The 27,132-nt window shown below is 29.6% G+C and overlaps 1 protein-coding gene across 10 annotated transcripts in view; it reads right to left on the minus strand.

Annotated features, from left to right (window-relative positions):
- LOC130894048 (agrin-like) overlaps positions 1-27,132 on the minus strand; it is a 451,778-nt gene that overhangs the window by 79,898 nt on the left and 344,748 nt on the right. For all 10 annotated transcript variants that reach the window (XM_057800666.1, XM_057800652.1, XM_057800642.1 and 7 more), the window contains 2 exons: positions 13,628-13,864; positions 1,512-1,727 (listed from right to left, as the gene is read on the minus strand). In XM_057800666.1, coding sequence (XP_057656649.1) covers positions 1,512-1,727; positions 13,628-13,864 — 453 coding nt within the window. The remainder of the gene's footprint in view (positions 1-1,511; positions 1,728-13,627; positions 13,865-27,132) is intronic.

The raw sequence follows: 27,132 nt of genomic DNA on the forward strand, positions 1-27,132 counted from the left end.
GAAAGTTAATACAATATCAGCATATTAATGAAAGCAAGTTCTATTTACCTCTATATGTTTGGCGACAGGTCTTATGCTTAGCAAAGAATATAAATTGGAATATCAATAGAAAACCTATTAAAATTGTGTGTGACAATTTCCATTCAAGATTCTAAGGGTGAACCATTCCTACGGAACTGAACGACTATTGCTATTTATTTAAGGCATTCCTCGAGAAAATACATGATGCATTTTAGTGCCATTACTTTTGTTTCTATTTCAAATGAGTGAAAATGGAAATGAGCTTTGGAATGATTATATTTATCAAGTTTTGAGATATTTGCTAAATATAATAAAAGGTAGGTATGAAATTATACAAAAAATACCAGCTAACAAACAAGAAAATAGAAACCAATAAAAACAAAACTTGGTTAACTCAAATTGATTTTCTCTGGATAAATATTCTGCAGCTTCTTTGAAAATAGGTTCATTTCGTGAAAAGTATAGAGGTGAACAATTTGCTCGGATAATAAAAGTTGGAAATTTCTCTCTTTTTCTCTCCCTCCAAACCGAGATGTTTCAAAATATTTTTGAATACTCAGAATAAACGGAAGTGGAGTGTCAAATAGAGAACATTTCCATTGCCGCATAATTGTCTATCGAGGGATCTACTGCTAACGGGAATGATTATTTTTACTCTAAGTACTATAACTATATAATACTATTGACATAATAATATCATTAAAATAATTTTTACACTAATGCACTTCCAACTGAATTGAACTATCTGGATATTTATATTCAATTTGGATACTTTGGGTTCTTCTAGGCCCAGTAATAACATTTCTAGAAGTTCCCAGAGAATATGATTTGATACGTTAAGCAATTCAAAGATCGAAGAGTCACTGCTCGTGTCAAGTCAAGCCCGAGCAGAGCTTCCTCAATGAATTAGGCGGATACTTCTTCGACTTGGAATACAAAAGCTAAAGCTGGAGCACCGTCTTCAAAGTAGCAACAAGTACATAGTAGAGCTCAATGAATATATCGAAAGAAATATAATTTCATACTTATTATAAAAATAATGAAGGAAGAACACAAAACAATATTCATATAATCAACATATTCAAAAAGATTAGATTTATAGGTAAAAAATTATTACAGAACGAAATTTGAAATAAAACAAACTAATTTTGTGACAAGTTGACAATTTCTAAGACAACATTCCCATTCGATCCCATACATAAAGGTAAGATTGCTTGTATTTTTTAAAGATCTTAGAGAGGCTTTCGATGTAGTAATTTGTAAATCTATAAAATTATATATGCAGAAGTACGATAATATATAGATTTTGAGTTAGTATTTTGTGAATGACTGCCCATTTGGATAAAAGGTTTATTACTTTTGATATTAAGTTCCCTTTATGCCTATATTTCAGTATAATATATTTTTAATTAAGTTCGAGCTTTTATGGTGATATTTACTACCGACAAATGAAACAAATGTTCAGAAACAACACATAAAGCTTTATTAACCTGAGCTGCATTTTCCTCGGTAAATAATATTCAACGGCTTTCTAGATCGGCAAGCCTCCTGTCGCAAAATACATTCATTTGAATACGTTTTTCCGTCTGAGCCGCACACTGGAGTAAATTCCAAGGCACAAGGATCTCCACATCGACATAGCGGGTTGCGGTGTTCATCTAACTGGCACACTTCAGGTTCGGTGCATTGAACGCCTGCACATGGATCTGGAATTTAACAGAAAAAGTTTATTACTATTAATGTGATACGTGACATGTTTTATAATATATCATAGTATATTTAGAAAGTTATCTAAATATCTCACACATTAAATGAAATAAATGCGGGCGAAATCAGTAATCATGACAATATGGAATACATTATTTTTGTTTCAAAATGATTTATTTGTAATTATTTTTAGACTATTCACCATCACTCTATTCATGTTACATTGGTAAATTATGCAACAAGTGCATAATATAAAGTTACCTGAAGAAAAATCTAAATTATTCTAAAAATTGATACGCAAAAAGATCATATTTTGTAAACATGAGTCAGCAATAAATTAATAATAATAATGTCATTAAATAATTATCCCTACCGTCATCAGTATTACAATAACAATAATAATTATAATAGAAATAATTTCAACTACCCACGAAATAATGATAATTATAATGGATATAATCATAATAATAATAATAATAATAATTTTCCTAGTTAACCAATTAATATAAACCCCATACCGCAGCAACGACGAAACTATCCAACTAACGTTGTTTGGTCTCAGAAAAAACTGTGCGGAAGTTGCCAAAAACGAAACTGATGTCTATGACATCAAGAAATCTCACAGACAGACCTACCAGGATCTTTAATATTAACACTGATGATGCCAGGGGTGATTTTCTAGGCAAATAGCTAGGCTCACACCTAAGCATATTTTTGGTGGCATCAACAGAAAACTAAAAATCTTTTTTTTTTTTTTCACAAAAAACAGAGTCGATAGATATATTGTTTTTATTAAAAAAAATAAATAACATTTGAAGAAACAAGAGGTATAACTACAAATATATTTGATTCAAAAGTTACTTGGAATGAATTCTAATATGACATTTTTTGCACATGTTCGGTTTCGATGGACACCCTTCACAAAAAGTTTTAACTGTTCGCCCTTTTTTTCTTGCCTCCTCTCTTATAAGAGTTCTCTTGCACCGGAGGATGTGAGTAGTAAATGCACTCCTTTTATTGCGGCAGACTCTTCTTCGGCACTATTCTGAAAAATCATTGGTCTGGAAACCTCTTCCCTGAAATCGGTTATATTTATTTTCTTCTTGGCGACTTCTTCATAAATTACATGAGCATTAACAAGGACTGTCCCGGTGATTAATTCCATGGTCACTTTTCGGTAACACATTCCCTTGTGCAGTCCAATGTTGTAAACCGACATTTGATCAGACTTATCAATTTCCATTTTTCCATTATTGTAATTCATAATGCTTTTTGGTTTCATTTTCTTTATTCCCGATTCATCACTGCCTTTTTTGGCTTTTTTCATAATATTTTTATTCTTGATCTACGCTTTTTCTCTTTATTGGAACATCTACCATTTCAAGATTATGTTTCGTTGAAATCATTATGACTTTTTATTTTGTTTTGGTTTCCATTTCTGTACCACTATTTCTTCTGAACTCTCTTCTCCGTGACTTTTTTCTAAATTCAGTTTCTTCTCAATGACGTCTTTCGGATGATTTTGCTTGTTTTTCCTCATAGTTCCTACTAAGTGAGTGTTTCTTTCTAAAAGAAGGAATAATTGATAAAAAAAAATGAAAATAGAACTGACCCACCCTCATATTCAAACCTAACCAAAACACTGAAATTACAAAATTATTATGAAAATATAATAAAAAAAATCTGATATTAATTCTAAAAAATTGTTACAGAAAAATGAAATTAGCAACGTTAATGGTATTCCTAATGATTTACAAGAAGATTAAAGCCGAAGATGTAGAAATTACACAGATAAATAATTTGTTGTTACAAGTTAATTAAGGACCATGTTACCTTATTTATACCAAACAGACTTTTATATATTATATAGATTTGAAAGATATCAATAAGCAAATAGAAAATTTAAAACGATATTTTTATACTTTAAGAAATAGTTTAATACAAGCGATTGCAACAAATCCTATTTCATACCATACCTGGCTGAACAAATGATGAAAACAACAAAAGTTTTCATTAACACTTTAGATAGAAAATTAGACAATATTTATCCCAATATTAGATTCAAAAGAAGTTAAATAAATGCTATAGGAAAAATAGATAAATGGCTTTTTGGAACTTTCGATTCGGATGATGAAGAAAGATAATAACTTCAAACAATTTCATTAGATTTTATAGTACAATTCCACAAATTAATCTGGATTATCAAAATTTAATTACATTTTGTGTGATAATATTGGAAGCGCAACAATATTTTCTAAATTAAATACAACCCATAGTTTATTAAAATTCAGTCAAGAAATTTTTGAAATTATGGAATATTTGAATACTATATATAAAGAGGAACAAATTCCAAAATTTAATTTGCTACCCATGTACCAATATTAAAATCTCAAACTTCTGAATTTTTTCACTTATATCCCGTTATCCAAGATCAAAAAATATTTATTCCTTCCCAACATTATTTGGCCAAGAATTCGAAAAAAGTAATTTTGATTAAAGAAGAATGTTCCGCTTATTATTATTGCAAAGAAAAATTTAAATTCAAAGACATTTGTACTATAGAAATGTTAAACGGCCGCTCTCCTACAAACTGTTTCGTTAGTGTTGTAAATCTTCAGCAAACTACAGGTATAGTAGAACAAGTGACAAAAAGTGAAATGTTAGTAATTCCAAATTTAAAAAATAAAGTGTTATCCAAATGTGCTTCAGACCGTTATTCAGACATAAAACATTAATCAATTATTAGAATTCCAAGAAATTGCAGTATTCAAATAGAAAACGAGATTCTTTCAAGTTTTTTGAAATAAAGTTTAGAAAGTGAAATATATAAATGTGCCACTTTTTTCACGAATGGAAAAAGTTGACCAATTTCATGAGTGAAAAAAAAAAACACTTTATGCACATGTTGGATTAATTATTTTTCTGCAGCCTTATAAAAAAAATTAAAATTCAAGTATAAATTTGGGATATTGTACTTAAGCTCCTTCGGTAAATTACAATTAATAACGAACGCATAATGATTGAATTGAGGGAAAAACTACAAATAAATGATATATTTTTGTTTCACGTAGCAATGTGAATATTGAAAACGCAATTATTGGGTTGTATCTGTTTTATTACCAGATATAGCTTCATTCAATTGGTAAATATTTGCAACATTCAAATTGGTCTTTTGATTCTCATATGATGTAGAATTTTGGTTGAAAAAACGGCCTTTATTAGTTCATTGTAAAATTCGTGAAGCATAATTTCTTTTTATGTTGAGAAAATTGATCCGTTCGGTAACAACAATGGATTTTCATGTTGTTTTAAGTGATCAATGTCTATCAACACGAAGTTATGCCTTCTTGTTATTTTTAATATAAATGTATTGAAATCATGTTTGAACAGGTTTCTTATAAAAGTGTAAAACGCCAATTTGCATTCATTTTGAATCTAGTATTAATGTAATTAATAAATAAAGTAACAAAAAAATAATCAAATATGTAAAACTTCCATCTTGAACATTAAATATTTGTCGTTTGGAGCAAGGTTGCTTTTAGTTTAGAATAGTTAATAGCTAGCATTCTGTAAAGCTGTGAATATTATTCTGGTTCCGCTGTTTCATAAAAGTATTGTTATATTCTTTTAGATAGTTTTATTCTGATTTTTGCGACAACAAATTTGATGTTGTCACATTTGCCTTTTCTATGATTTCTTCAGGAATGCATATTTCAAGCTTGGAATCTTCTTTTTTCATCTTAACAATGAAATAATAGAAAGCCAATAATAAATTAAGACAAATCGAATTACTGATTAAAGTCAAATCAGTTGATATGATCCCATATCAAAATAAAAGTTAACTTATCAATCATCTGAAGTGAAGAAAAAAACAGTAATTAAACATATATTTTTTTGGAAAATTTACCAAGTATAATTTCAAAAGGACAAGTGAACAGAAATTATTAATAACCAAATTTGGTCCATTAACACCTTAGTACTCGTTATGTCAGAAGTGGGTTGCATTCCTGCATTATGATCATTTTTCCACTTTGACACAAACCTTGGCATACAATAGATCGCTATTCCCCAGTTTTTTTATAACTGATTATATGACTGAAAATAATTTATATTCATGAGATATTGATTTGTTTGAGTTTGATTCTTTCTGGATCAATTGTTTAAGCCAGTCTAATTCATTGTGGTTTTTAAATACACCTTTGACCAATGCTGTTGTAAGGGGCCATATATTAATATGAGTGTGTCACTATTTGTATAAGGAGAATAATCCTTTTTTTCAAACAATCCAGAAATGAAGTATATGAATGAAGTTTTTGAATTGCAATATAAGTGAGTAAATATGGAAATAACAAACAAAATAATAGATCATTTAAGATCCTATAGTCATTTCCCTCGAATACTTATTTATTACTAAAATTCGAATCAATTCAAAATCTATGAAACTGATATTTATTCGTATAAATAATAATCTTCAACTTATTCAATTATTCGGTTAATCTACTATACGTGACTGGTAGGCACTAATTTTATCGTTTAGTACATCTTTTAGTTGTTCGAAAGTTACTGACATGTTATGAGAGTATAACTAACTATGAAAGACTTAATCATCGGAAATTAGAATTAGAACGTTCACAAGTTATTGGACGACGCGAATTTTCGTTAATACTGTTGGATTGAACAACAATGACTAAATAGTTTCGAAACTGATTTTATAAATTTAAGTATCGAAATTTTGTATGATTTAAAATTTTATGAAAAGATATGATTACATTTTATAAAAAATAAAAAACCAAATAAGAAAACAAGAAATTGAGGACAATAAATAACATGCATATTTTATTCTCCTCAATCCAAGAAAAACTAAAATCTTTCTATTTAATATGAACAGGTAATAGTACACAACAAACGGCAGAATCATAAAAAACTGCAATTAATAGCATCACATCTTGATAACTGAATAATTTCACACAAATGTATTCCATTTCCATTTACTACTATATATATATACGAAGTCTTTGCCCGCCATATAAAGAGCCATTTCTTATTGGGAACGTGGCAATGAAACACCAAAGTGGACTAACCTCAATATATTTTCCAAGCTCTCGAATACTTATGTATTCATCAACTGGGACTGAAATTATGGTTAAATACAATATAAGAAATATGTATAAACGTACAAAAATAATGAAATTGTTACTTACAATAATTAATTAAGATTTTCGGTGGTTTTGAATTGTATTAATTATTGTAAAAATTTAGAAATTTTAAATTTATAGGTTTCAAAATGCAATATTCAAATTGATGTTGATAGAAATATTGATAAATTGATATATTGATTCTGATTACTATAGGAATTTTTATTAATTTTTAATTGGTTAGATTATGAATGACGTTGAATTTGTATGGGTTAGATAAGGATAAGTTGTGGTGAATGATGTTCAATATTGATTTGTTAATTTATGGTTAACATTAAATTTCAATAGGCTGGGTCGTTATGAATATAGCTGAATATTCATTGGTTAGAATATAAATGACAATAAATTTTAAAGGTTAGGTCGTTGTAAGTGAAGTTGAAATTTAAAGGTTAGATGAAGTTAGTTGGTTGTTAATGACGTTGAATTTTTATATAATTTGTTTAAAAATCTAAAATATATGCATGAATTACGTTAAGATTATTTAAATCAGTTTTTTTATTATTGTATTGATAATTTTGGGCATTATACGTTGTTTCTAAAAATAAATGCTTTTTATAGTTTTTGTTAAGTTGTCAAGCATTGGCAGATTCATAATTCCTATTGTTGTGTTCTTCATGATAATGACCAATTTACTTTTTGTCACAATTTAAACAAGGTATTTCATATACATACTATGTTAGGCAATTTATTGATTGGTGTTTTATGTTTTACTTTAGGAAAAATAGATTGTAAATTGTATACAGGGTGATTCATTAAGAATGGCCAATCTCTGAACTGTAGATTCTAGACCTCAAAATATTATGATTGTGCTCAACATGCCTTATGCAAATATTGCTAGTTTCCGAGATACGGGTTGTTCAAGTTTAAATTTAAATTTTGATTTTCGCAATAAGATTTTATGCTTTCACAATTTCTCTTTGAAAATTAATTTACACTCCAATTTAACATTGCTAATAGAGGGCGCTAGTTACACTTGTTGGTGTTAATTAAATCAAAGTAAACTTTTCTTGGGCTAAACTTACAACTAAAATAATTAAAAAATATTAAAAAGAGTTAAATTCTACAAAAAAAGTTACTTCTTTGATTCGTGTAACTCAATCGGTTATCAAATTATTTGCTTATAAAAAGTTGTAAACAAAAATAAAAAACTTCAAAGCATATGCTCAAAATGCCCACCATTTACTTCAGTACACTTTATGATCCGCTTTCGTAAAGATCTCTTAATATAAAAATCACATTCGTGAATTAAGCCGTAGTTTAATTTTTCGTTTTCTTTCCAAGTAGGCTTGTGTCACTAATAGACAGTTTTTGTAGACTTTAATTTTTCGTTTTTTTTTAAGTAGGCTTGTGTCACTTTTAGACAGTTTGTGTAGAAGCAAAAATTGGATAATAATAAGAATAAGTAATACATTAGTATACCATTTATTAAAAATTTGGTAATTAACAAGTGTAATAGTTATTTATCAAATAATGCCTAGGCATAACGATTTTTCCAAAAATTAGCTGCGGCTCGAAGATATTCACAATTACATATACCCAAATCGAAGGCAACCTAATTACAAACTGTACCGAAATCTTTACAACCGCTTAAGGCGAAACGGGGTCTTCACGCTCTAAAACTGAGCACGGTGCTACAAAAAAAATCACTGCCGATGAAGCTGCCGACTGAAATTTTAATTTGTGTAACGGAGAATCCAGATATCAGTACTTGCCGATTAAGTCTGCAAACAGGTATAAGCCAATCATCTATTTTTAGAATACTGAAGAGGGAAAAATTGCATCAATATCATTACACTCCTGTTTCCGAATTTATTACCTCAAGGCATTAGTTTACAAAGAAAAAATTACTTCTCTTCCACAACTGCGATGGAAAATAGAAGAAGCCGCAGATGTAATTAAAAATAATAGACAAGGATTTTTTGATATTAAGAGATCTTTACGAAAGCGGATCATAAAGTGTATTGAAGTAAATGGTGGGATTTTTGAGCATTTGCTTTGAAGTTTTTTATTTTTGTTTACAAATTTGTTATTGTTACATATTAAAGGGATAATAAAAATTTTTTAAGAAAAAATTGAAATTTATTGAACTTTTTAGAAGCAAATAACAATAACAAATATTTTTTCATTATTTTAGTTGTAAGTTCAGCCCAAAAAAGTTTACTTTGATTTAATGAACACAAACAATTGTAACTAGCGCCCTCTAATAGCAATGTTAAATTAGAGTGCAAATTATGATTCCTCATGCCAAAAAACGTAAAATTGCCAATTTTCAAAGAGAAATTGTGAAAACATAAAAAATTAAGGCGAAAATCAAAATTTAAATTTAAACTTTGAACTAGCAATATTTGCATAAGGCATGTTGAGCACAATCATCATATTTTGAGGTCTAGAATCTACAGTTCAGAGATTCGACATTCTTAATGAATCACCCTGTATAGAGATCGAAATTATGGAATAGTTTATACACAATATAAATACAATTTGCTATAGAAAAGGAGAATACCGAGAAATCGTTACCCTTTTTTGATACTAAATTTATAAGAAACGAAGATAATAAATTTTAATTGACTGTTATAGGAAGCCAATAAGGTCTGGAAGATATATCAATTATCATTTATATTACTACCGTAACACTAAAATTAATGTAATCAAACAGATGAAAAAAGGCTCCTCAAAATTTCAATTTCAGTTTCAATTTTTCATAAAAAACATTAAAATACTTTACAAACTTTTTTATGAAAACTTATATCCTCCATTTCTTTTAAAACGAATTTTGTATAATACATCTGACATTGACATAAACATTGAATCATCCTTTTCAAACGTCATTTCTAGCATTTCTATTCCATTATTTACATTTACCATATACAGTGCTTTTCAGATAAAAGTATCCACCTTTAATAACTTTTGTAATACTGGTATTTAGAAAAAATCCAAAAACACGTCAATTTATGTTGGAAGGGGCAAGCATTATGGCTTATTTAAACTTACTGGAAAAGCCACCCCCTCACCCCTAGCAGCATCCCCTTTATTTTTTTAAATTACTTTTCATATTTTTTATGTAAAATTTGGATACTCCTCTTTGAGCTGATTTCAAAAATGTATAATACTTGTAGGTTAAAGTGGTTAGTTTATGAGATAAACAATTTTTCTTTTAAGAGCACAAATTTTACTTATTATTTACTTTCACCTTATTTGCCTGTACTAAAATGGGTTGTACAACAGTTCAAACTCTTTTTAACTGTGCTATTTATTCTACTTAAAAAATCCAAACAACAAAAAACTCTACTTTTTATTAAAGTTTGACATTGTCAACTATAATTTGTAGTCACTATTGATAGTGTAATTTGATACATTATTTATTTTGTTTCTCTGAAATGGTTTACTCTTTGCAAGAAAGAATTGAAATTGTAGGTTTATACTACCAAAATAATAATTGTGCAAGAGCTGCTGCTAGAATATTTAACGAATTACATGACGGAAGACATGCAACTCATAAGTATGTAATTCAACTGATGGAGAAATTTACCAAAACAGGGTCTGTTTGCAATAAAGTGCATAAGCGAGAGGGACTCGTAAATAACGAAGCAATCCAAGTGGCAATTTTAGGGCAAGTCAGCTTAGAGGCTCAACAACCCCAATCGTTGTCAACAATAAGTAGAGCGATCGGTGTTTCATCTTCTACAGTTTTCCGAGTTCTACATAAATTCAAGTACCACCCATACAAAGTTAAGTTGGTGCACGAGTTGAATGAAGATAATTTTGATCGTCGTCTAGAGTTTTGCGAATCAATGACGCAAATTATCGATAACAATCCACAATTGTTAAACAATATTTGCTTTTCTGATGAATGCTCATGGTCATTAAATGGCTTAGTAAGTAGGCATAATTGTAGATATTGGGCTGAAAGTGATCCACATATTATGCGTGAATTCCATACACAACATCCCCAAAAGTTAAACGTTTGGTGTGGTATCCTAGGTGACCACATTGTCGGACCTTTCTTCATCAACGGAAATTTAAATGGTGAATCATATCTTGAGTTACTCAGGGAAGGGGTTGACCCACGTATTACAACAATAATAGAAAATGATGATAACCTTTCCGAAGATTTACTGGTATTTCAACAAGACGGAGCTCCCCCACACTATGCTATGTCTGTCCGACAATTTTTAAACGAAACATTCCCCGCTCGTTGGATAGGTAGAAGGGGGCAGATGATGGAGTGGCCACCTAGGTCACCGGATTTAACACCTCTAGACTTCTTTTTATGGGGGTATTTAAAAACAAAAGTTTATGCTACCCAACCAGAATCTCTGGATGATTTACGAGAGAGGATAGAAAATGAATGTCGACAATTAAATCCAGCCGTATTAAGCAATGTCAGAGAGGCATTTCAAAATAGATTATACCATTGTATGGAAGTGAATGGTACTCATTTTGAACACTTATTGTAACTTCATAATAAATAGCACAGTTAAAAAGATTAAAGAGTTTGAACTGTTGTACAACCCATTTTAGTACAGGCAAATAAGGTGAAAGTAAATAATAAGTAAAATTTGTGCTCTTAAAAGAAAAATTGTTTATCTCATAAACTAACCACTTTAACCTACAAGTATTATACATTTTTGAAATCAGCTCAAAGAGGAGTATCCAAATTTTACATAAAAAATATGAAAAGTAATTTAAAAAAATAAAGGGGATGCTGCTAGGGGTGAGGGGGTGGCTTTTCCAGTAAGTTTAAATAAGCCATAATGCTTGCCCCTTCCAACATAAATTGACGTGTTTTTGGATTTTTTCTAAATACCAGTATTACAAAAGTTATTAAAGGTGGATACTTTTATCTGAAAAGCACTGTATACCATACATAAGATCAGTTACTTCTAAACTTTCTGGAATCTTCAAACAGCAAAATATTGAATAACGTATAGTCAAACTCTTAATATTCAATCTATTTTTACTAAAGTAAAAGATAAAACACCAAATACCTTGTTTAAATTGTGACAAAAAGTAAATTGGTCAGTCGAAAAGGTCACTGATCAGTCGGATAACTTCCCACAAAAGCGATACCTGATTATATCCTGATAGATGTTCATTAGTGACTCATGTCTATCATGAAGGACACAATATGAATTATAAATCTGCCAAAGTTTTGACAACTGAAAAAAACTACTTTACCCAACATGGATCACAAAGGTGATGGAGCTGGCTCCAAAAAATATGTTTCGTGATACAACTGGATGTAGTCGTTTATTCACAATGTATAATTAATATTGTGAGAAGTAATGTAAGTAAATACTATTTGTAGTGTTATAAAATCCCAGTGTCAACATATGCTAAATATTCTTTTCCGACATTGGAAAATTGTGAAGTAACTTTCACATATCACATTATAGTAGGAATAGTTTCTTCATTGCAAATATGTATTAATTGATTCTGGTTAGTTTAGCTTTGTACAGAGTCTATCTCATATGGTCTTTCAAGAATAGGTTTATAGTATCCATTCGAAGTCGCAGGTGTTGTCCGAAACTTTTGTCTTGAACTCGACCGGTGTTTGATAATTATTGTCCATTATTACTATGTCTTTGAAAAGGAATATTTTTCGTTGCTAATAAATGATCAACTAATATTTAGTACTCAAATTTTTTATATTTTTTCTATTCTGTCTTCCGATAATTCATTGTGATTATCAAAAGTTTCATTCTCGTAATAATTCACGGAAACATTCGATGGCAAGATTTTTGTTGGAATCAGAAATATTTCCAAGAAGTTTGGCAAATTTAATTACAGGAATTTTTACCAGATTTTTCAGATATTTCGTGTTCGTGCCACTGCCTTAAAGTAAACAACACAGTATTTACAATGCAGAACATAATTCTATTTTTAGGCGCATGGTTACGAGGCGAATGCCAAGAAAACGGTTTTCTCGAAAGGTACATGATGGTCGTACCTTGATTTGAATTGAAGTTGAAAATGGTTTGTAAATGTTTCTATTCCATATTCTCTTCTATTATAAAACGGTCTTTGCGAAAGACCGATCCTGTCTCGATTTGACTATTTGGAGTTGGTTGGATAATTTTTTTTAGACTGACAGACAATAAGAATAAATATTCTTTGAAAAGCTTAGTTCAATTCTCTAAATAGAAAGTTTCAATATGTTTTTTTTCACTAATCATTTTTCATTTATGTGCAGTTTCTGACAAAACAATGATTTCGTAGTTGGTAAAAAATAAATATTTCCCTTTCGTTTCAAGTTTTACCATATATAAACGTAGTTCTATTTCATAGCTAATGTTTTGAATGATTACACTCACAAACAAGTAGGTTTGAAATATTTCAATAAATATTCAATTTTCTTGTCGGAAATAAATCATATATTTAGTTACATATCCAGGTTCTAGAATAACTTCATAACTCTAGGAGTTATGTGATGTGGTCCCGATGCCTACCTGCAGAGGTATCATAGATATTTATACGTACCCTAACGGAGTCATGCCGTGAAAGAATGTGTATATTTGTTTTTTTAATATTTGATGTTGTGATATACCCCAAATGATTATCATTAAGAAAAAGCTATAGAAATTACACGATGAAAATATGATTTACATTATTTATCTGCCTATTTGTATTTTTCGATTTTTGTAAAAATGCAGAAAAACATGAGTTGAATGATTTTTGAATCATTGAAAAAAGATATATTTTACCGCATTTTCCGTAAAATTTGATAGTTATGTTGGTTTGACTGGAGCACGCAGCTCGTTGTAATTCACATTGATTTCTGTAGTTAACACCGTCAGAACCACAAACAGATCGAGAAGTGGTATGATCACCATAATTTGGACACTTCTCAGGACAAGCACAGGTAGCATTTCGCCCATCGGGATTTATCATGCAGCGCGAACCAAAACTACATTCCTTATCTCTACAGGGATCACTTTGTTCTGCAACAAAAAAAAATAATCAGAAGACAATTAGGGCGCAATGGCCAAAATGGTTTGTTTTATTTCAAAATGAATACGCTAAAACATTCTACATTTGAATTGTTGCTAATTTATTCTAAGAATGATAAGAGTAAAAAGCAATTCAGTTAAGTAAGTTGTTGGGTTTCTTCAATTAGATAGACTTCCCATATATCATAACATTCTTATATGAAGGGCGAGAAGAAATTTTCTATGATTTATAATAAGTTTCTGTTAACTATGTAAAATGTCTTCGTATAGGATAACCTATAATGAAAAATAGAATATTATTTGTTTGTAAATTGTCCTGTATTTTTAGACTGGCGGAATATCTGCATTACCTGGTGGTATCAATTGGAATCGATTGAGTTAATTATCGATTTGAAAAATGAAAGGGTAAATATGAGTTATTACCTTTTTGGCTGATGTTCTATTAGTATGTAACATTGAAATTTTTATATTCCACGATAAATATTTTGTTATGAATTTCAAATGCATTAGTTATTCTATTTTTATTATAGTAATCGATGATGCATTGTTTGTGATAGAGAAAATGAGGATTTACTGGTATAAAGGATTTTATAAATATTCAATTAATCATTCATATGGATTAAAGTTGAATTTGTTCTGAGAAGAACGATATGTTCATTATCAGAAAGTTCATTATAAACAATTTGATGGTTAGAAAGAACAGAAAAAACATTAAGTAGGATAATGAAAAATTTCTTTTGCTAAAGGATTCATCCTACTTCAATAGAAGGTAAAGTGCAATGTTGTAGATGAATATTTGATGATCGTTGAAATTGTTTTTTTTTTTTATTTATGTTAATTCACTATCAAATGTATTCTTCACTCCACGACCTCATTGAAAAAAAAAACAGTTAAAGCAAAATGCTATTAACAAAGATACAGTAGCAGAAATTACAAAAGATTATAAATCTACTCATTTCAATTTCAATTGAATGACATGTTGAGAGAAAAAGTTGAAAATAGACGATTTGAAGGATGTGATATTAAAAATATCTCGTTTTTTGTCATAATAGGTATTCGTTCTTCTAATTTCTTCTCCATTGAGACAAAATCTCGGAAATCAACCATGTTTGAACAATATAATATTCTTAGTTTCTGTTCAAATTATTTTTTTCGATTCTGTGATAATCAAATATCATACGAGTGCTTTGATCAAATTCATAAGAGTGCGGTTCAGATGAAAATAGGAATTTTGCTATAAAAACGTTTATTTTTGAGTTACAGAGCTGAAATTGTAAAGTTTTTCTAGATACTCTCTGTGACACTTTTGCCATCTTTCCGAAATACTGAATACACTATTATCCCCACCACTACACCAAAACTCACGATTACACTGTCTGACACGCGTTTTGCTAACCAAGTTATAGTCTTCAGAGAATGAAGGTAGAGTGAAACCTAATGACTTGATTTATCTGTTTTATACTGAATTTTCCCACAAATAAACCTTCCGCGAAAAGTAATTCCAGCGGGAAAACCTCGATGGCGGGAATTTGCACATTCATTCATTTACTATAAAACTATAGAGTGGGCTGAAAGCAATTGGGTCTTTGACCCTATTAAAGCTACTCTAACATTTACTCAATACTTTCAAATACATCCAATAATCTATTATTGGATACATTTTTTAGCATTACCTGATTTTTTGGTGCATCCATATTTTAAATGAGCTATATGCTCCTTAAACCAGACAATAACGAATCTCTCAGTCTGCCAATATACTCTCCGTCCCAATCACCACAGCTTATTTCATATTTACCACTCTTTTCCAAATTTGGTATTTTACCATTAGAAGTGCTTAATAATTGTTTCAATGTATTGTTCGATTCATAAACCAATTTGAAACGCATTCTGCTAAATTTTCCTTCCAATCCTTTGCTTTAAACAGGAAAGAAGGTATTAGAGTAATTATTCCTTGTTTTTCATTTCATTTCATAAATCTATGATGACTGATTAACCTATTTACAATTCTGCTACCATAACCGTTAAGTACAGCTATATCCTCAATAAAGGTTTTTTCCTTATTGTATCTCTCAATGGTAAGAGGAAAGAGAATTAACCTACTCGTTTGTATAAAGAATTGGAGGCTAGCCATCTTATATTAGATACAATAAAAAGAATCAGTCGGAATGTACCTGCACGTAGCGGAGCTAAGTTCCAAAATGAATTCGTCTACGTTTGGTTTTTTCGTATTGAATATGGCGAAAATATCATGCAGATACCTGTACCATACCCCGAAGAATTACTGAAACACTAGACTGATTTGCTTTTCAAAATGACTCATGAACAGTTCAGCCATAAACGGTGATAGTCTGTTGCCCATTGCTATTCCTTCATCTTGCTTGTAGAAATGGTTGGTGTACTGGAAATAGTTTTGTTCCATACAAGTTTGTTAACTGTAAATATTCTTCTATTACATCAGCTTCCAAATTATTAGATCTGAGTAAGTCTTCAAGGTACTCGGAGATCTGCGGGATCGGCACGCTGGGAAATGAAGAAACTTACATCAGAGGAGAATAAAATTTCCCCATATTCAATTTCTGCAGTCTTCAATTTTTTGATAAACTCTAACGAATTCTCCATTGAAAAAATTTCGGGTAGGTTCTGAAACTTCTTCGTAAACCACCTGGATATATCATAACTGGGTGTATAAATTGTTGAAACAATAGGTCTCAATGCCTTCCCAGGTTTGTAAATATTGGGAAGGCAATATATCTTGAGAATGTTGGGTTATTTTTAAGTGTTTCTCCACATTTGTGATCATTTTATTCAGCGGATTCCTTGAGATTTTGGTATTCACTCCCTCGAAATAGTCCTTCTTGTCAATTGTAACAACCTTGTTTCCTTTATCAGCTTTCAAGTAGAAACAATATTTCCTTCTCAAACTCATTGACAGTATTCAAATCTCTTTTTCTGATTGATGGATTTTGTCAAATGTTTGGGTGAAAGGTTTGCGACAATGTTGTTTGGATTCAAAGAAATTTCTTGGCTGCAGTTTCAATTTCTTCAATTTCTTACTCAAAACACACAACTTCTTGAACTTTCAATTAATGACCCTTTGGTACAGGTATGTGGATGATATTTTCGCCATATTCAATACGAAGAATGCAAACGTATGGATGGACAGTGCCATTTTTAGATACTTAGTAATTTTAGATAGTAATTAGTAATAGTAATAGGCTAGAATTTGATGTATTTATGAAAAACACTGCTACGTGCAGGTACATCCCGGCTGATTATTTTCATTGTATCCAACATAACATGGTCAGTCTCCATTTCCTGGTACATCGGTTAATTCACTATCCACTGACCACCATCGAGAGATACGTTAAGGAAAAGACTTTTATTCAGGATGTAGCTATACTCAGCGGTCATGATAAAAGAATTGTAAATAGTTTAATTAATCGTCATACATTCAAGAAATATCTATATGAAACCACTTCTCACTTTCATCGGTTAATTCACTTTCCTCCTACCATTGAGAGATAGATACAATAAGGAAAAGATCTTTATTGAGGATGTAGCTGTACTCAACAGTTATAAAACATTGTGAAGAGTTTAATCAATCGTCATAGGTTTAAGAAATCTCTATGTGAAACCACTGTAACCTAACCTAACCTAACCACTGTAAGTAAAATTTGCTCTGATACTGATTCAATCTTGTTTATACAGAAGGGTTGGGAGGAATATTTAGCAGAGTAGATTTTAAATTGGTTTATAAATCTATCAATATGTTAAAACAATTTTTGAGCAATCTTAAGGATAAAATACCAAATTTGGAAAAGAGTTGGATATATGAAATTAGCTGTGGTGATTGTGACGGAAAGTATATTGGGCAGATTAAGAAATCCATTATTGTCTGGTTTAAAGAGCCGTAGCTCAATTAAAATATGGACGGACCGAAAAATCAGGTAATGCAGATCACGCTGCCAGTCATAATCATGACATAAATAATAATAATGTGAAAATTTATCTAATAATAAACTGTTCAATGCATTTGAAAGCATTGAAATTACTACATGTAAAAATAGCTTAAATAGGGACAAAGCCAATTTCGCGAGAGAAGGTTTATTGTTTAGAAAATTTAGTATAAAGCAGGTGAGTCAAGTCATTAGATTTTAGTTTACTTTCAGTCTCTGAACAAGATAATTTGATTATCGAAACGCGCGTATGACAGTGTAATCGTGAGTGTTTGTGTAGTGGTGGTGAAATCAGTGTAATCAGTATGAATATCGCCAACGGTTCCAGAAATTTCAATTTATGTCTCCAGAAGCTTCCAGATGATATTATCGTGAAAATATCTCGGTTTGTCATGTAACCATTCGCACTAGAAAGATTCTACCTTCGCATTGCTTTTGAATCACATTCCACTAAGTGCTTCTTTCAATAAACCAAATAAATACGATGGTGACAAATCGAGACTATAAGAAAGGAATTTCATTGTTTCTTGACCTATTTTGCGGAGACCTGTGCAAACTTTCCAGCGTGTGAATTTCGGTTCAAAATTCAGAAGTCTTGGCACCCATCTGGCTGAAATTTTGTGGTAATTGAACACTTGTTCTGTCCGCACAGAAAAGTTTGCCACCACTTCTCGGATTTTTCAAATAGCGGAACACCATTTATGAACTTGAGTCTTGGAGAGACACATTTCCGAATTGTTCGAGTGATTTTCGATACATTTCCACATATTTTAAATAATCTTTGACCGAAAAAACAATAATGATGCATTGCGTAACAGACTCTAGTACATCCTTCTCGCCCATGTCTATTACTATTATTTTACGACACTAAATATTAATTTATTAAGAAATACTGGTTTATATTCGAGTAACTCTCGTATTTTGAGAAAATGAATAGGACTAGAGAAATGTGATTGTGTTCATTTAGTTTCATATATTACAAAAAAAAATATTCATGGATAAAATTGTTTTACTATTTTTTTGTACAAATTAAAAGCTAGAGCTTATTAGCAATTTCCTAAAGATGAAAATAAAAACATTCTGTTATGAAAATAATCCATGTTTAAGATGCGTACTATTTCTTTATATAAAACATTTGAGAAACAAACTACATAAAATATCAGGAATTTTTGTGTGTATGCAGTATAGAGAGTCTGCAATTCTTTTTTCTAATAAACAAAATAATTCCGTTTCATATTCAATTTCCATTTTCTTAGTTCAAAGTCCATTATATTTGAGCTACTTCGAAAATAATAATAATAAGGCAAAATGAATACAAAGTGTGAAACAGATTGATTTTTATTAAAAATGGTTTTAAACTGATGACCAAATTTATTTTTCCGGTCGATGTGACAATTTTCATGAAACATGATAGTTATTAAGAAATTTTTTGACTTTATTTACTAACCCATGATAATGTTCACATATTCAATTCTTCCTTGTTTTGACGCTATATGTGAAATTATTGAAGGTTTTTTTTTATTCGATATTTAGTGTGTCCTGTAAATATTTTGAATGTTAGACATTTTCAAGCTTTTTTGTTTTATTTCTAATAATGACAAGAGGAAAAAACGGAATAATCATATTATTTGCAAAGCAGATAAAATTAGGCCAATTTATAACTGTAATAATTAAAATCTGAATTATGTCAACTAAAAAAAATAATAATAGTAATTTCCTAGGCCCATAGATTGTTTGGATGTGTAACGTTTTTATTTAGATTCTGTCTATTCGTGGTGTGAATTAATGAACACCGTCTCTTACGTTCTTGATTTGTTCATGCAATACACTTAACTTATAATAATTTACTTATAAATATCACTTAAATAATATTCTTCTTGTTTAAAACTGAACTTACTGCGCTACATAAACTTATTTATATGCCACAAATAGTTCTATGAAGTACTGTAACAAAAAGAAACACAAGAAATAAATGAATAGACTATTTAAAAGAATACTGTAACAAGAATTACAGCTAAACAGTCGTCAACGTTTCTTCTAAAAAATACTACATCAACATTTATATAATCTATTATTTTCTCTTCTACATATTGTTGTTATATTGGACATAATCATAAGTTTGAATAAGCACAATACCTTCTAGAAATTTGTCATAGCTGAGTTATGCACGTTGTTGGATTGAATCCCATCTATTTTTCAATATGTGTGCTATGAGATCATTAGGAATATTTGTGTACATTGAGACAACATGTAGAGATTTGATTTTGTAATTGTCAGGAATATGTAATGCATCTAAAAACTGTTTAAGCATAAATGAATATTTTATGTAAAAACGACTTTTGGTTATTTTTGATAAAATATTGGCAATATATTGGGATAATTTATAGAAATGTGGCTAAGTATATGACACTATTGGTCGCATTGGTATATTTGGTTTGTGTAATTTTGGCAATCCATATAGTTTTGGTGGTAAAGCATTACGTGTTTGTAATTTTTTTGCTTCATTTGCATTAATAGAGCCATTTATCTAATTTGTTTTTGAGTTTAATCAACTTTTTGAGTTTTATGCTGACGGGATTTTATTTTGTGATTACTGATCGCATTTATTACATCAGATATGATGTATATAGTAATTCGAATACATTTTTATATGGAGTGAATTTTTTAGTTATATCTTTTGGTATATGATATATAGATATATTTTCAAATCAAAAGTCGAAGTTTATTTTGATATCGTCTTATGCAGAGTTATTAATTGAATTGTTGAACTTTTTTGAATGTGCTTGTTTTGAAATTGTTCTTCATATATGGTTTTTTCTATTACCGTATACAGAATATATACTGAGTACAGAATCTGCTTTTATATTTAAACCAGATCAAGACGATATCAGATCTAATGTAGTAAATGCGATCATAAATAAAATCTCATTATCATAACTCAAAAACAAATCTTAACAGAATGTAAAAAAATTGGAGAATGTATAAAATGCAATCGTCAAATATTTACAACCAGACAAATGTAATAAAACACTAATAATGAACACCGAAAATGACTTACTTTGTGACGATTCTAAGTGATACAAATACTTTTCAAAAAATTAAACCAGCTAAAATCAAAATATTTGAAAAAATAAATAATATATTTAAAAAACAGCTTTTGGAAAATGGCTCTATTAATGCAAATGAATCAAAACAATTATAAACACGTAATGCTTTACCACCAAAACTATATGGACTTTCAAAATTATACAAACCAAGTATACCACTGCGTCCAATAGTGTCATATACTTAGTCATCTTTCTATAAATTATCCAAATATATTGCCAATATTTTATCAAAAATAACCAAAAATAATTTTTACATAAAAAATATTTATGCTCACACTTTTTAGATAGTACATATTCCTGACATATACAAAATCAAATCTCATGTTGTCTCAATGTACTCAAATATTCCTAATGATCTCATAGCCCACGTATTGAAAAATAGATGGGATTCAATCCAACAACATACATAACTCAGCTATGACAAATTTCTAGAAGGTATTACGCTTATTCAAGTTCAAAATTATTTCCAATATAACGACAACTTTTTTCAACAACTAAACGGATGATATAAGTATTGATGTAGTGTTTTTCAAGGGATACGTTGATGACGGTCTGGTCTAGAAGATATCTCAATTATAACTCATGCCATCCCAAATCACGAAAAAAACAACTTCGTTATAGGATTAACAGATAGAGCATTAACTAAACTTCTCCAGAATATCACCGCAATGTAATAAAAAAAATCCAAAATACTTTGAACAATAATCAATATTCAGAAAATAAAATTAATAGAATCATCCGACAACACACATATAAATTACACAATGAGAACAACTCCAACTACACAAATAAATTCAAGTAAAGAAAAAAATACATATATAGCACTTCCCTATACAAACCAACTATCAGAAAAATTTAAATACATTTTATCAAAATATAAAATCAATATAAGTCATAGATCACACAACACATTATCACCTCTATGTCCTAAAAATTATATAGGAATGACTACATAATAATTGGAGAACAGAATAAATGGTCACAAATACACCAAAAATGCATCGACTGCTCTACACAAAAATGAAAAAAATTAATATCATGAATTTGATTTTAAAAAAACAAAAACCTAAACTCAAGAACCAAAAATTATTAATCAAACAAATGATATACATAAAATTACATAAATTGTTCTGTGAATGATAGACAAGATATTAAAAAACTCATACAAATTTACCATAAATTGATCAATTAGTTTATCTCAATCTACTGGTATATATTGATATATATATATATATATATATATATATATATATTCTAATACTATGTTTTTGAGATATCTAGTAATATATTTTTATCAATTCTACAAAAATTTTAATCATCAAATATTAATTGATCCTTTGAAAATGCTTCCAAGGAAGGAGCGAAACGTTAAGTTATACAAATAGTATCTAGTATCGAGTATCTAACATAAAGTTTGATTATTTCATCCAAACAACCTACGAATTTATTTTTTTCCTCTTTATTTTGTTTTTGATAAGAATTCGATTATTGAATTTTGAATTCCATGAGTTTAAAAATTTTTACAATCTTTATTAATATCAAAATCACTGGAAATCTTAATTAATTATTTCCCAGACGATGAATACATAAGTATCAAGCTCGGAAAATATATTTAAGTTAGTCCACTTTTGTGTTTCCTTGCCACGTTCCCAATAAAAAACTATTCACTTCACTATATATATATATATAGAGAGAGAGAGAGAGAGAGAGAGATAATATGGTAAATAAATTAGAACAAAATTTTATTTCTGTTCTTGATTCTACTTAACGTCCGACATTTAATCACAGTAATTTAAAGAGTTAGCGTATTTCATTAATGAACAATTGGATTTAAATGCGAATATTCCCTTGTGAGTCGTTCGACAAAACAATGTTTCTGGTCGTTTTTTACTGATCAATCAAAATGTATAGTTACTATTAACCAGTAACTTCTAGAAGGGAGATCAGCAGAAAAAAATACTAAAATTTGTTTTTGGTAATTTTAGGAGGCTCCCGTTTATGTCGAATGCATCACAAAACAACTTTTTTTAGCAATTGTGTACACAAGTTCTTCGTTGCAAATATACAATTTTAATAAGAATAGTAATTTTTATTCACATAAGAATATGAAATTATTACTTCGGCACTATGTTTGCCTATTTCAATACTATATTTGACAACCATTCACACGTGGTAAATAACCAATTAGCTTCAGATTTTACACTACAGTAAAAACTTGAAAGAAAAAAGATTATTACTAGTTAATGAACGTAATGATGAAGCTCGTTATTGGTACAGCATTTTGATGCAACAAGCGTAATTTTATTACATTCAATATTGTTACAAATTAAATATATTTATTGGATTAGTCTCCAAATCTAAAGAAATATTGATTATTTTCTGCGTTTTACTTAAAAAACCTCTAGATCATGTTAGTGTCCATGTTATATCGTAAGATTATTTTAAAATATTGCCCTATACTGTTACTAATAATTTGGAAATTTCTCTTAGAATTAAAGATCACGATTATTCGGTTGATACGTTTTTTAAAGAATCTCTCAGTATTATCTTCTTTAATAATATCAAAAATGGGGCATCTAGGAACATAAATTCGACACATTATAGATCTGTTGAAAATATTTCGTTTTTTACAGTAAAGTTTTCAATCATTGTTTCAATTTTTAATAAATTTACATTTTATTTATACGCGATAATGTTTTTCGTAGTTTTTGTTCCACAATTGTGGAGTATATTTTCTCGAAAGGGTGTTCCTTTTTTGTTTTTGGTCCCTAATTTTTTCCATATTACACTTTTCCTATAGTTTTGACTTACCTTCTATATTCAAAAGATTATAATTACTTACACTCACATCATAGGAAACTATTTAGGGTAAATCATTGGTTATTTTTGTGATTATTAATAAATCGATTCATTATTTTATTTTTAGCAAATATAGTAAAACTTCTATTCTTTAGAATATGCTTAATTTTGCTGAATATTTAATAACAAAAATAGAATCTTCCGCAACCTGTTAATTAGAAAAGAGGAACTATATGTATTTTTAGGTAATTTGTTAAAACTCTATAAGTCTGCTTCTATAAATTCTAAATCCCAGTACAATCTAGATAGAATAAGACACAAATTCGGAATAATCATCTTTTATACAGAAGTTGAATTTAAAACATATTGCTATATAATGAGATTTCATTTAGGTATAAATATGTCATTTATATAAACTTACCTTTAGGAAAAGCATAACAAGCATTACTCAACGTTACGAAGTGTCTGCAGGATAACGTCACTAAGATTAAATAGTGCACCGCTATCAGTTTTTCCATAGTATGTTGTAACATATATTAACTGCGATGAGATAACGATAACTATTAAAAGTAATTAACTTCATAAGAGAGTTTTGATTGTAATTAGAATCATCAAATTATGTAAAATGATTGGTTATTAATAATGTTTTTATTTCTCAAAATTATATTTGCCTATTTATTGAATTCTAAAATCGTTTTTATTTTTACGTCGCCACAGATCACTAATATATCCGATTTTCTACGTTTAAGATAGGTTTATCTATGCTGAATTTTACTTAGAATAATGTTTCTCAATACATGATCTTGATGGTAGGTCTATGTTAATAAGTAATATTTTTTATCCGAAAGATTTTTGCCTCCTTGGCCCGATTTAGGTCTTTACAAATCATCAAATATAATGTTTCGAATTTCAATAGATAAAAAAAAAGAAATAATTTTTAGTTGCATTAAAATTTATGGAATAGAATTTATACTGTTTAACCAAATTGTTCAGGTCTTATTTCATTTATGGATTATTCCCTATTTGTTTTTCACTCCGTTCTAAGTATTTTTTATTAGATGTATATTTTTCCAAAAATCTAAATAAAAAAAATGAAAAGAATTATATTATATATGAGTTTTTGAACAGGCTTTATGTACGTTTATGTAAATTTACTTTTTGTTAGAAACAGCTGTATATTATTTGTTAGCAATTTATTTATTCGTGTTGTTGTCTATGGAAATTTTTAAATTAGTTTAACCATGGGTTTTTCTATTTAATTCAATGTAGTTTTTATTATGGGGCTTCGGTGTGGATAATATTTCTTTCCTGTGGTCTTGGTCATTGGTGGCTTTATTTGTATCACTTCGTTCTTTTTTGTGAGAAGCTTTTCCACAGTTCATTCATAGAAAAACCTAAGCGAAATTAGGCTAGCAGTTAATAGAGGTATTAAGGAAATTGGTATTAAGGAGGAGCCAAAGGTCTAAATGATAATAGTACCTATACTAGATTTTTTTTCGTGGAAGCCATATACCTATTTACCTTAGTACGGATCCCACTTATTATAATTCTCCTGATATTTTCTCTCAACCTTCATGCCGACCAGTTTATATATCACATTGTGGCTATTTGATCAATGAATTGATGGAAACTGTTCCGACATGGTTGGCTAGTTTTGGTTGATTAGTGCTTGGATTACGATTACGCAAACGTTTTTTTCTTTTTTTCTTTCACTATTACAACCTATAGATCTTAATAATTACTGAGCACTGTAACGTCCATTTTATGTTTTTATTTTAATACTAGTAGTCCAACGCATTCCAGATGACCATATTGTTGCAGTTGTTGAATGAATGTAGGTGAATTTTTCTTATACTAATATATATTTCCGTAAGGCTGTGAAATGGTGAATATATCTTTTCACAGTTCCATTATTACATAGATTCTGGGTTCTATTGATTATTAAAGTATTATCTTGTCTTGTCTTAATTCAGAGGATTTATTTCCACTTAAAAAATGATTGTATGTAGTATAAACAAATTAATTTATGTTACAGCAATATGCTCTCTACGCGAAGACACTATCTCACTCCCATCTCAATGTATAAGATGAGTGATAGAAATGTCGACGACAACGTTTGCTATTTTTCAGCAATAACACGTTAAAAAAATATTCTTACTGATTCTAATATTGAGTAATTGAGTAAATAATTTTGGTTGGAAATAGCAATATAATATTGAAAACATAGAAGAGTAAGTTTTAATGCAACGAAATTTTTCAGTGATAGATTTTCGACGTCTTCTTCAGGTAAGTGTAAGGAGCAACATATTGCAAAACCAAGAAATAGATTCCCTCATTTGAAACTCAGTTGTCTGGGAATTGGTTATATTTTATATAAAATATATAAGTTTAGCCAGAGCTGAAGTAATGTCAGAGGCCTCAACAAACCTCATTGCCGTATCCTATTCATGTCATATTTCACACCAACATACATATTAGTTCTACGCAGCTTATAGTTGGATACATGAAATGTGAACAAATTGCTGACATGATACATGATATTTATAGAACCATTGACCGGTTAGTAGATAGTCTTTTATTCTATAAATGAGGCTACCAAATCCATTATTATTTATCACGTTGTAGTTTTAATATGTGGAACATTGGTTTTATTCTTTTATCTTCTACTGAAGGAGCTTAATTTTTCAGAAACTGATGCCATCACGGAACATGATGAACCTGTTCTTGTGAAAAACTATACCACAGTAGCCAGATTCAGATTCAATAGAACTACTTTATCCCATGGAGGTACTATGATCATGTCCACAAACAACCACTTTTCCGAAATAACACAGTTCAATGATATAATATCCGAGAAAGTATTCGAAGTTTCTATCGTCTACCACAAGACTTATGACCTCTATATTGTTTGTATTTACAGAACACCTGTCGTACATACTTTCTACCACAAACTACCGATCTTACTGGAATCCTTACCTCAAAAAAGCAAACTAATTTTATGTAGCGATCTGAATATTGATTATTCCAGTGTATGTGCTGGTCAAGAATGTCTTCAGTCAATTTTTGATTCTATTGGTATAGTCATGCATATAACGGCACCAACAAGAAAAACTAAAACTAGTTGTAGTATTATATACTATGTTCTGCGAATCGTATGTTTCAGAATCCACCGACTGTACTATTTTTAATTCAGGTCTCTCCGACCATGAAGCAGCGTTAACAAAATTTTCGGTAAAATCCAATACTAAAAATGCTTCACGCAAATTATGCCGTATCTTTTTGGAAAAAAGTTTCCAAAACTTCAAGCACCGTTGTCAAATAACTGACTGGAACATGTTCTCTGGTGATGTGGATTTCGAATTATCTAGATTCATAAAAACATTAACTGGTCTGGCAT

Source organism: Diorhabda carinulata, chromosome 1 (assembly GCF_026250575.1).
Source record: "Diorhabda carinulata isolate Delta chromosome 1, icDioCari1.1, whole genome shotgun sequence".
Classification (NCBI taxonomy): Eukaryota; Metazoa; Arthropoda; class Insecta; order Coleoptera; family Chrysomelidae; genus Diorhabda; species Diorhabda carinulata.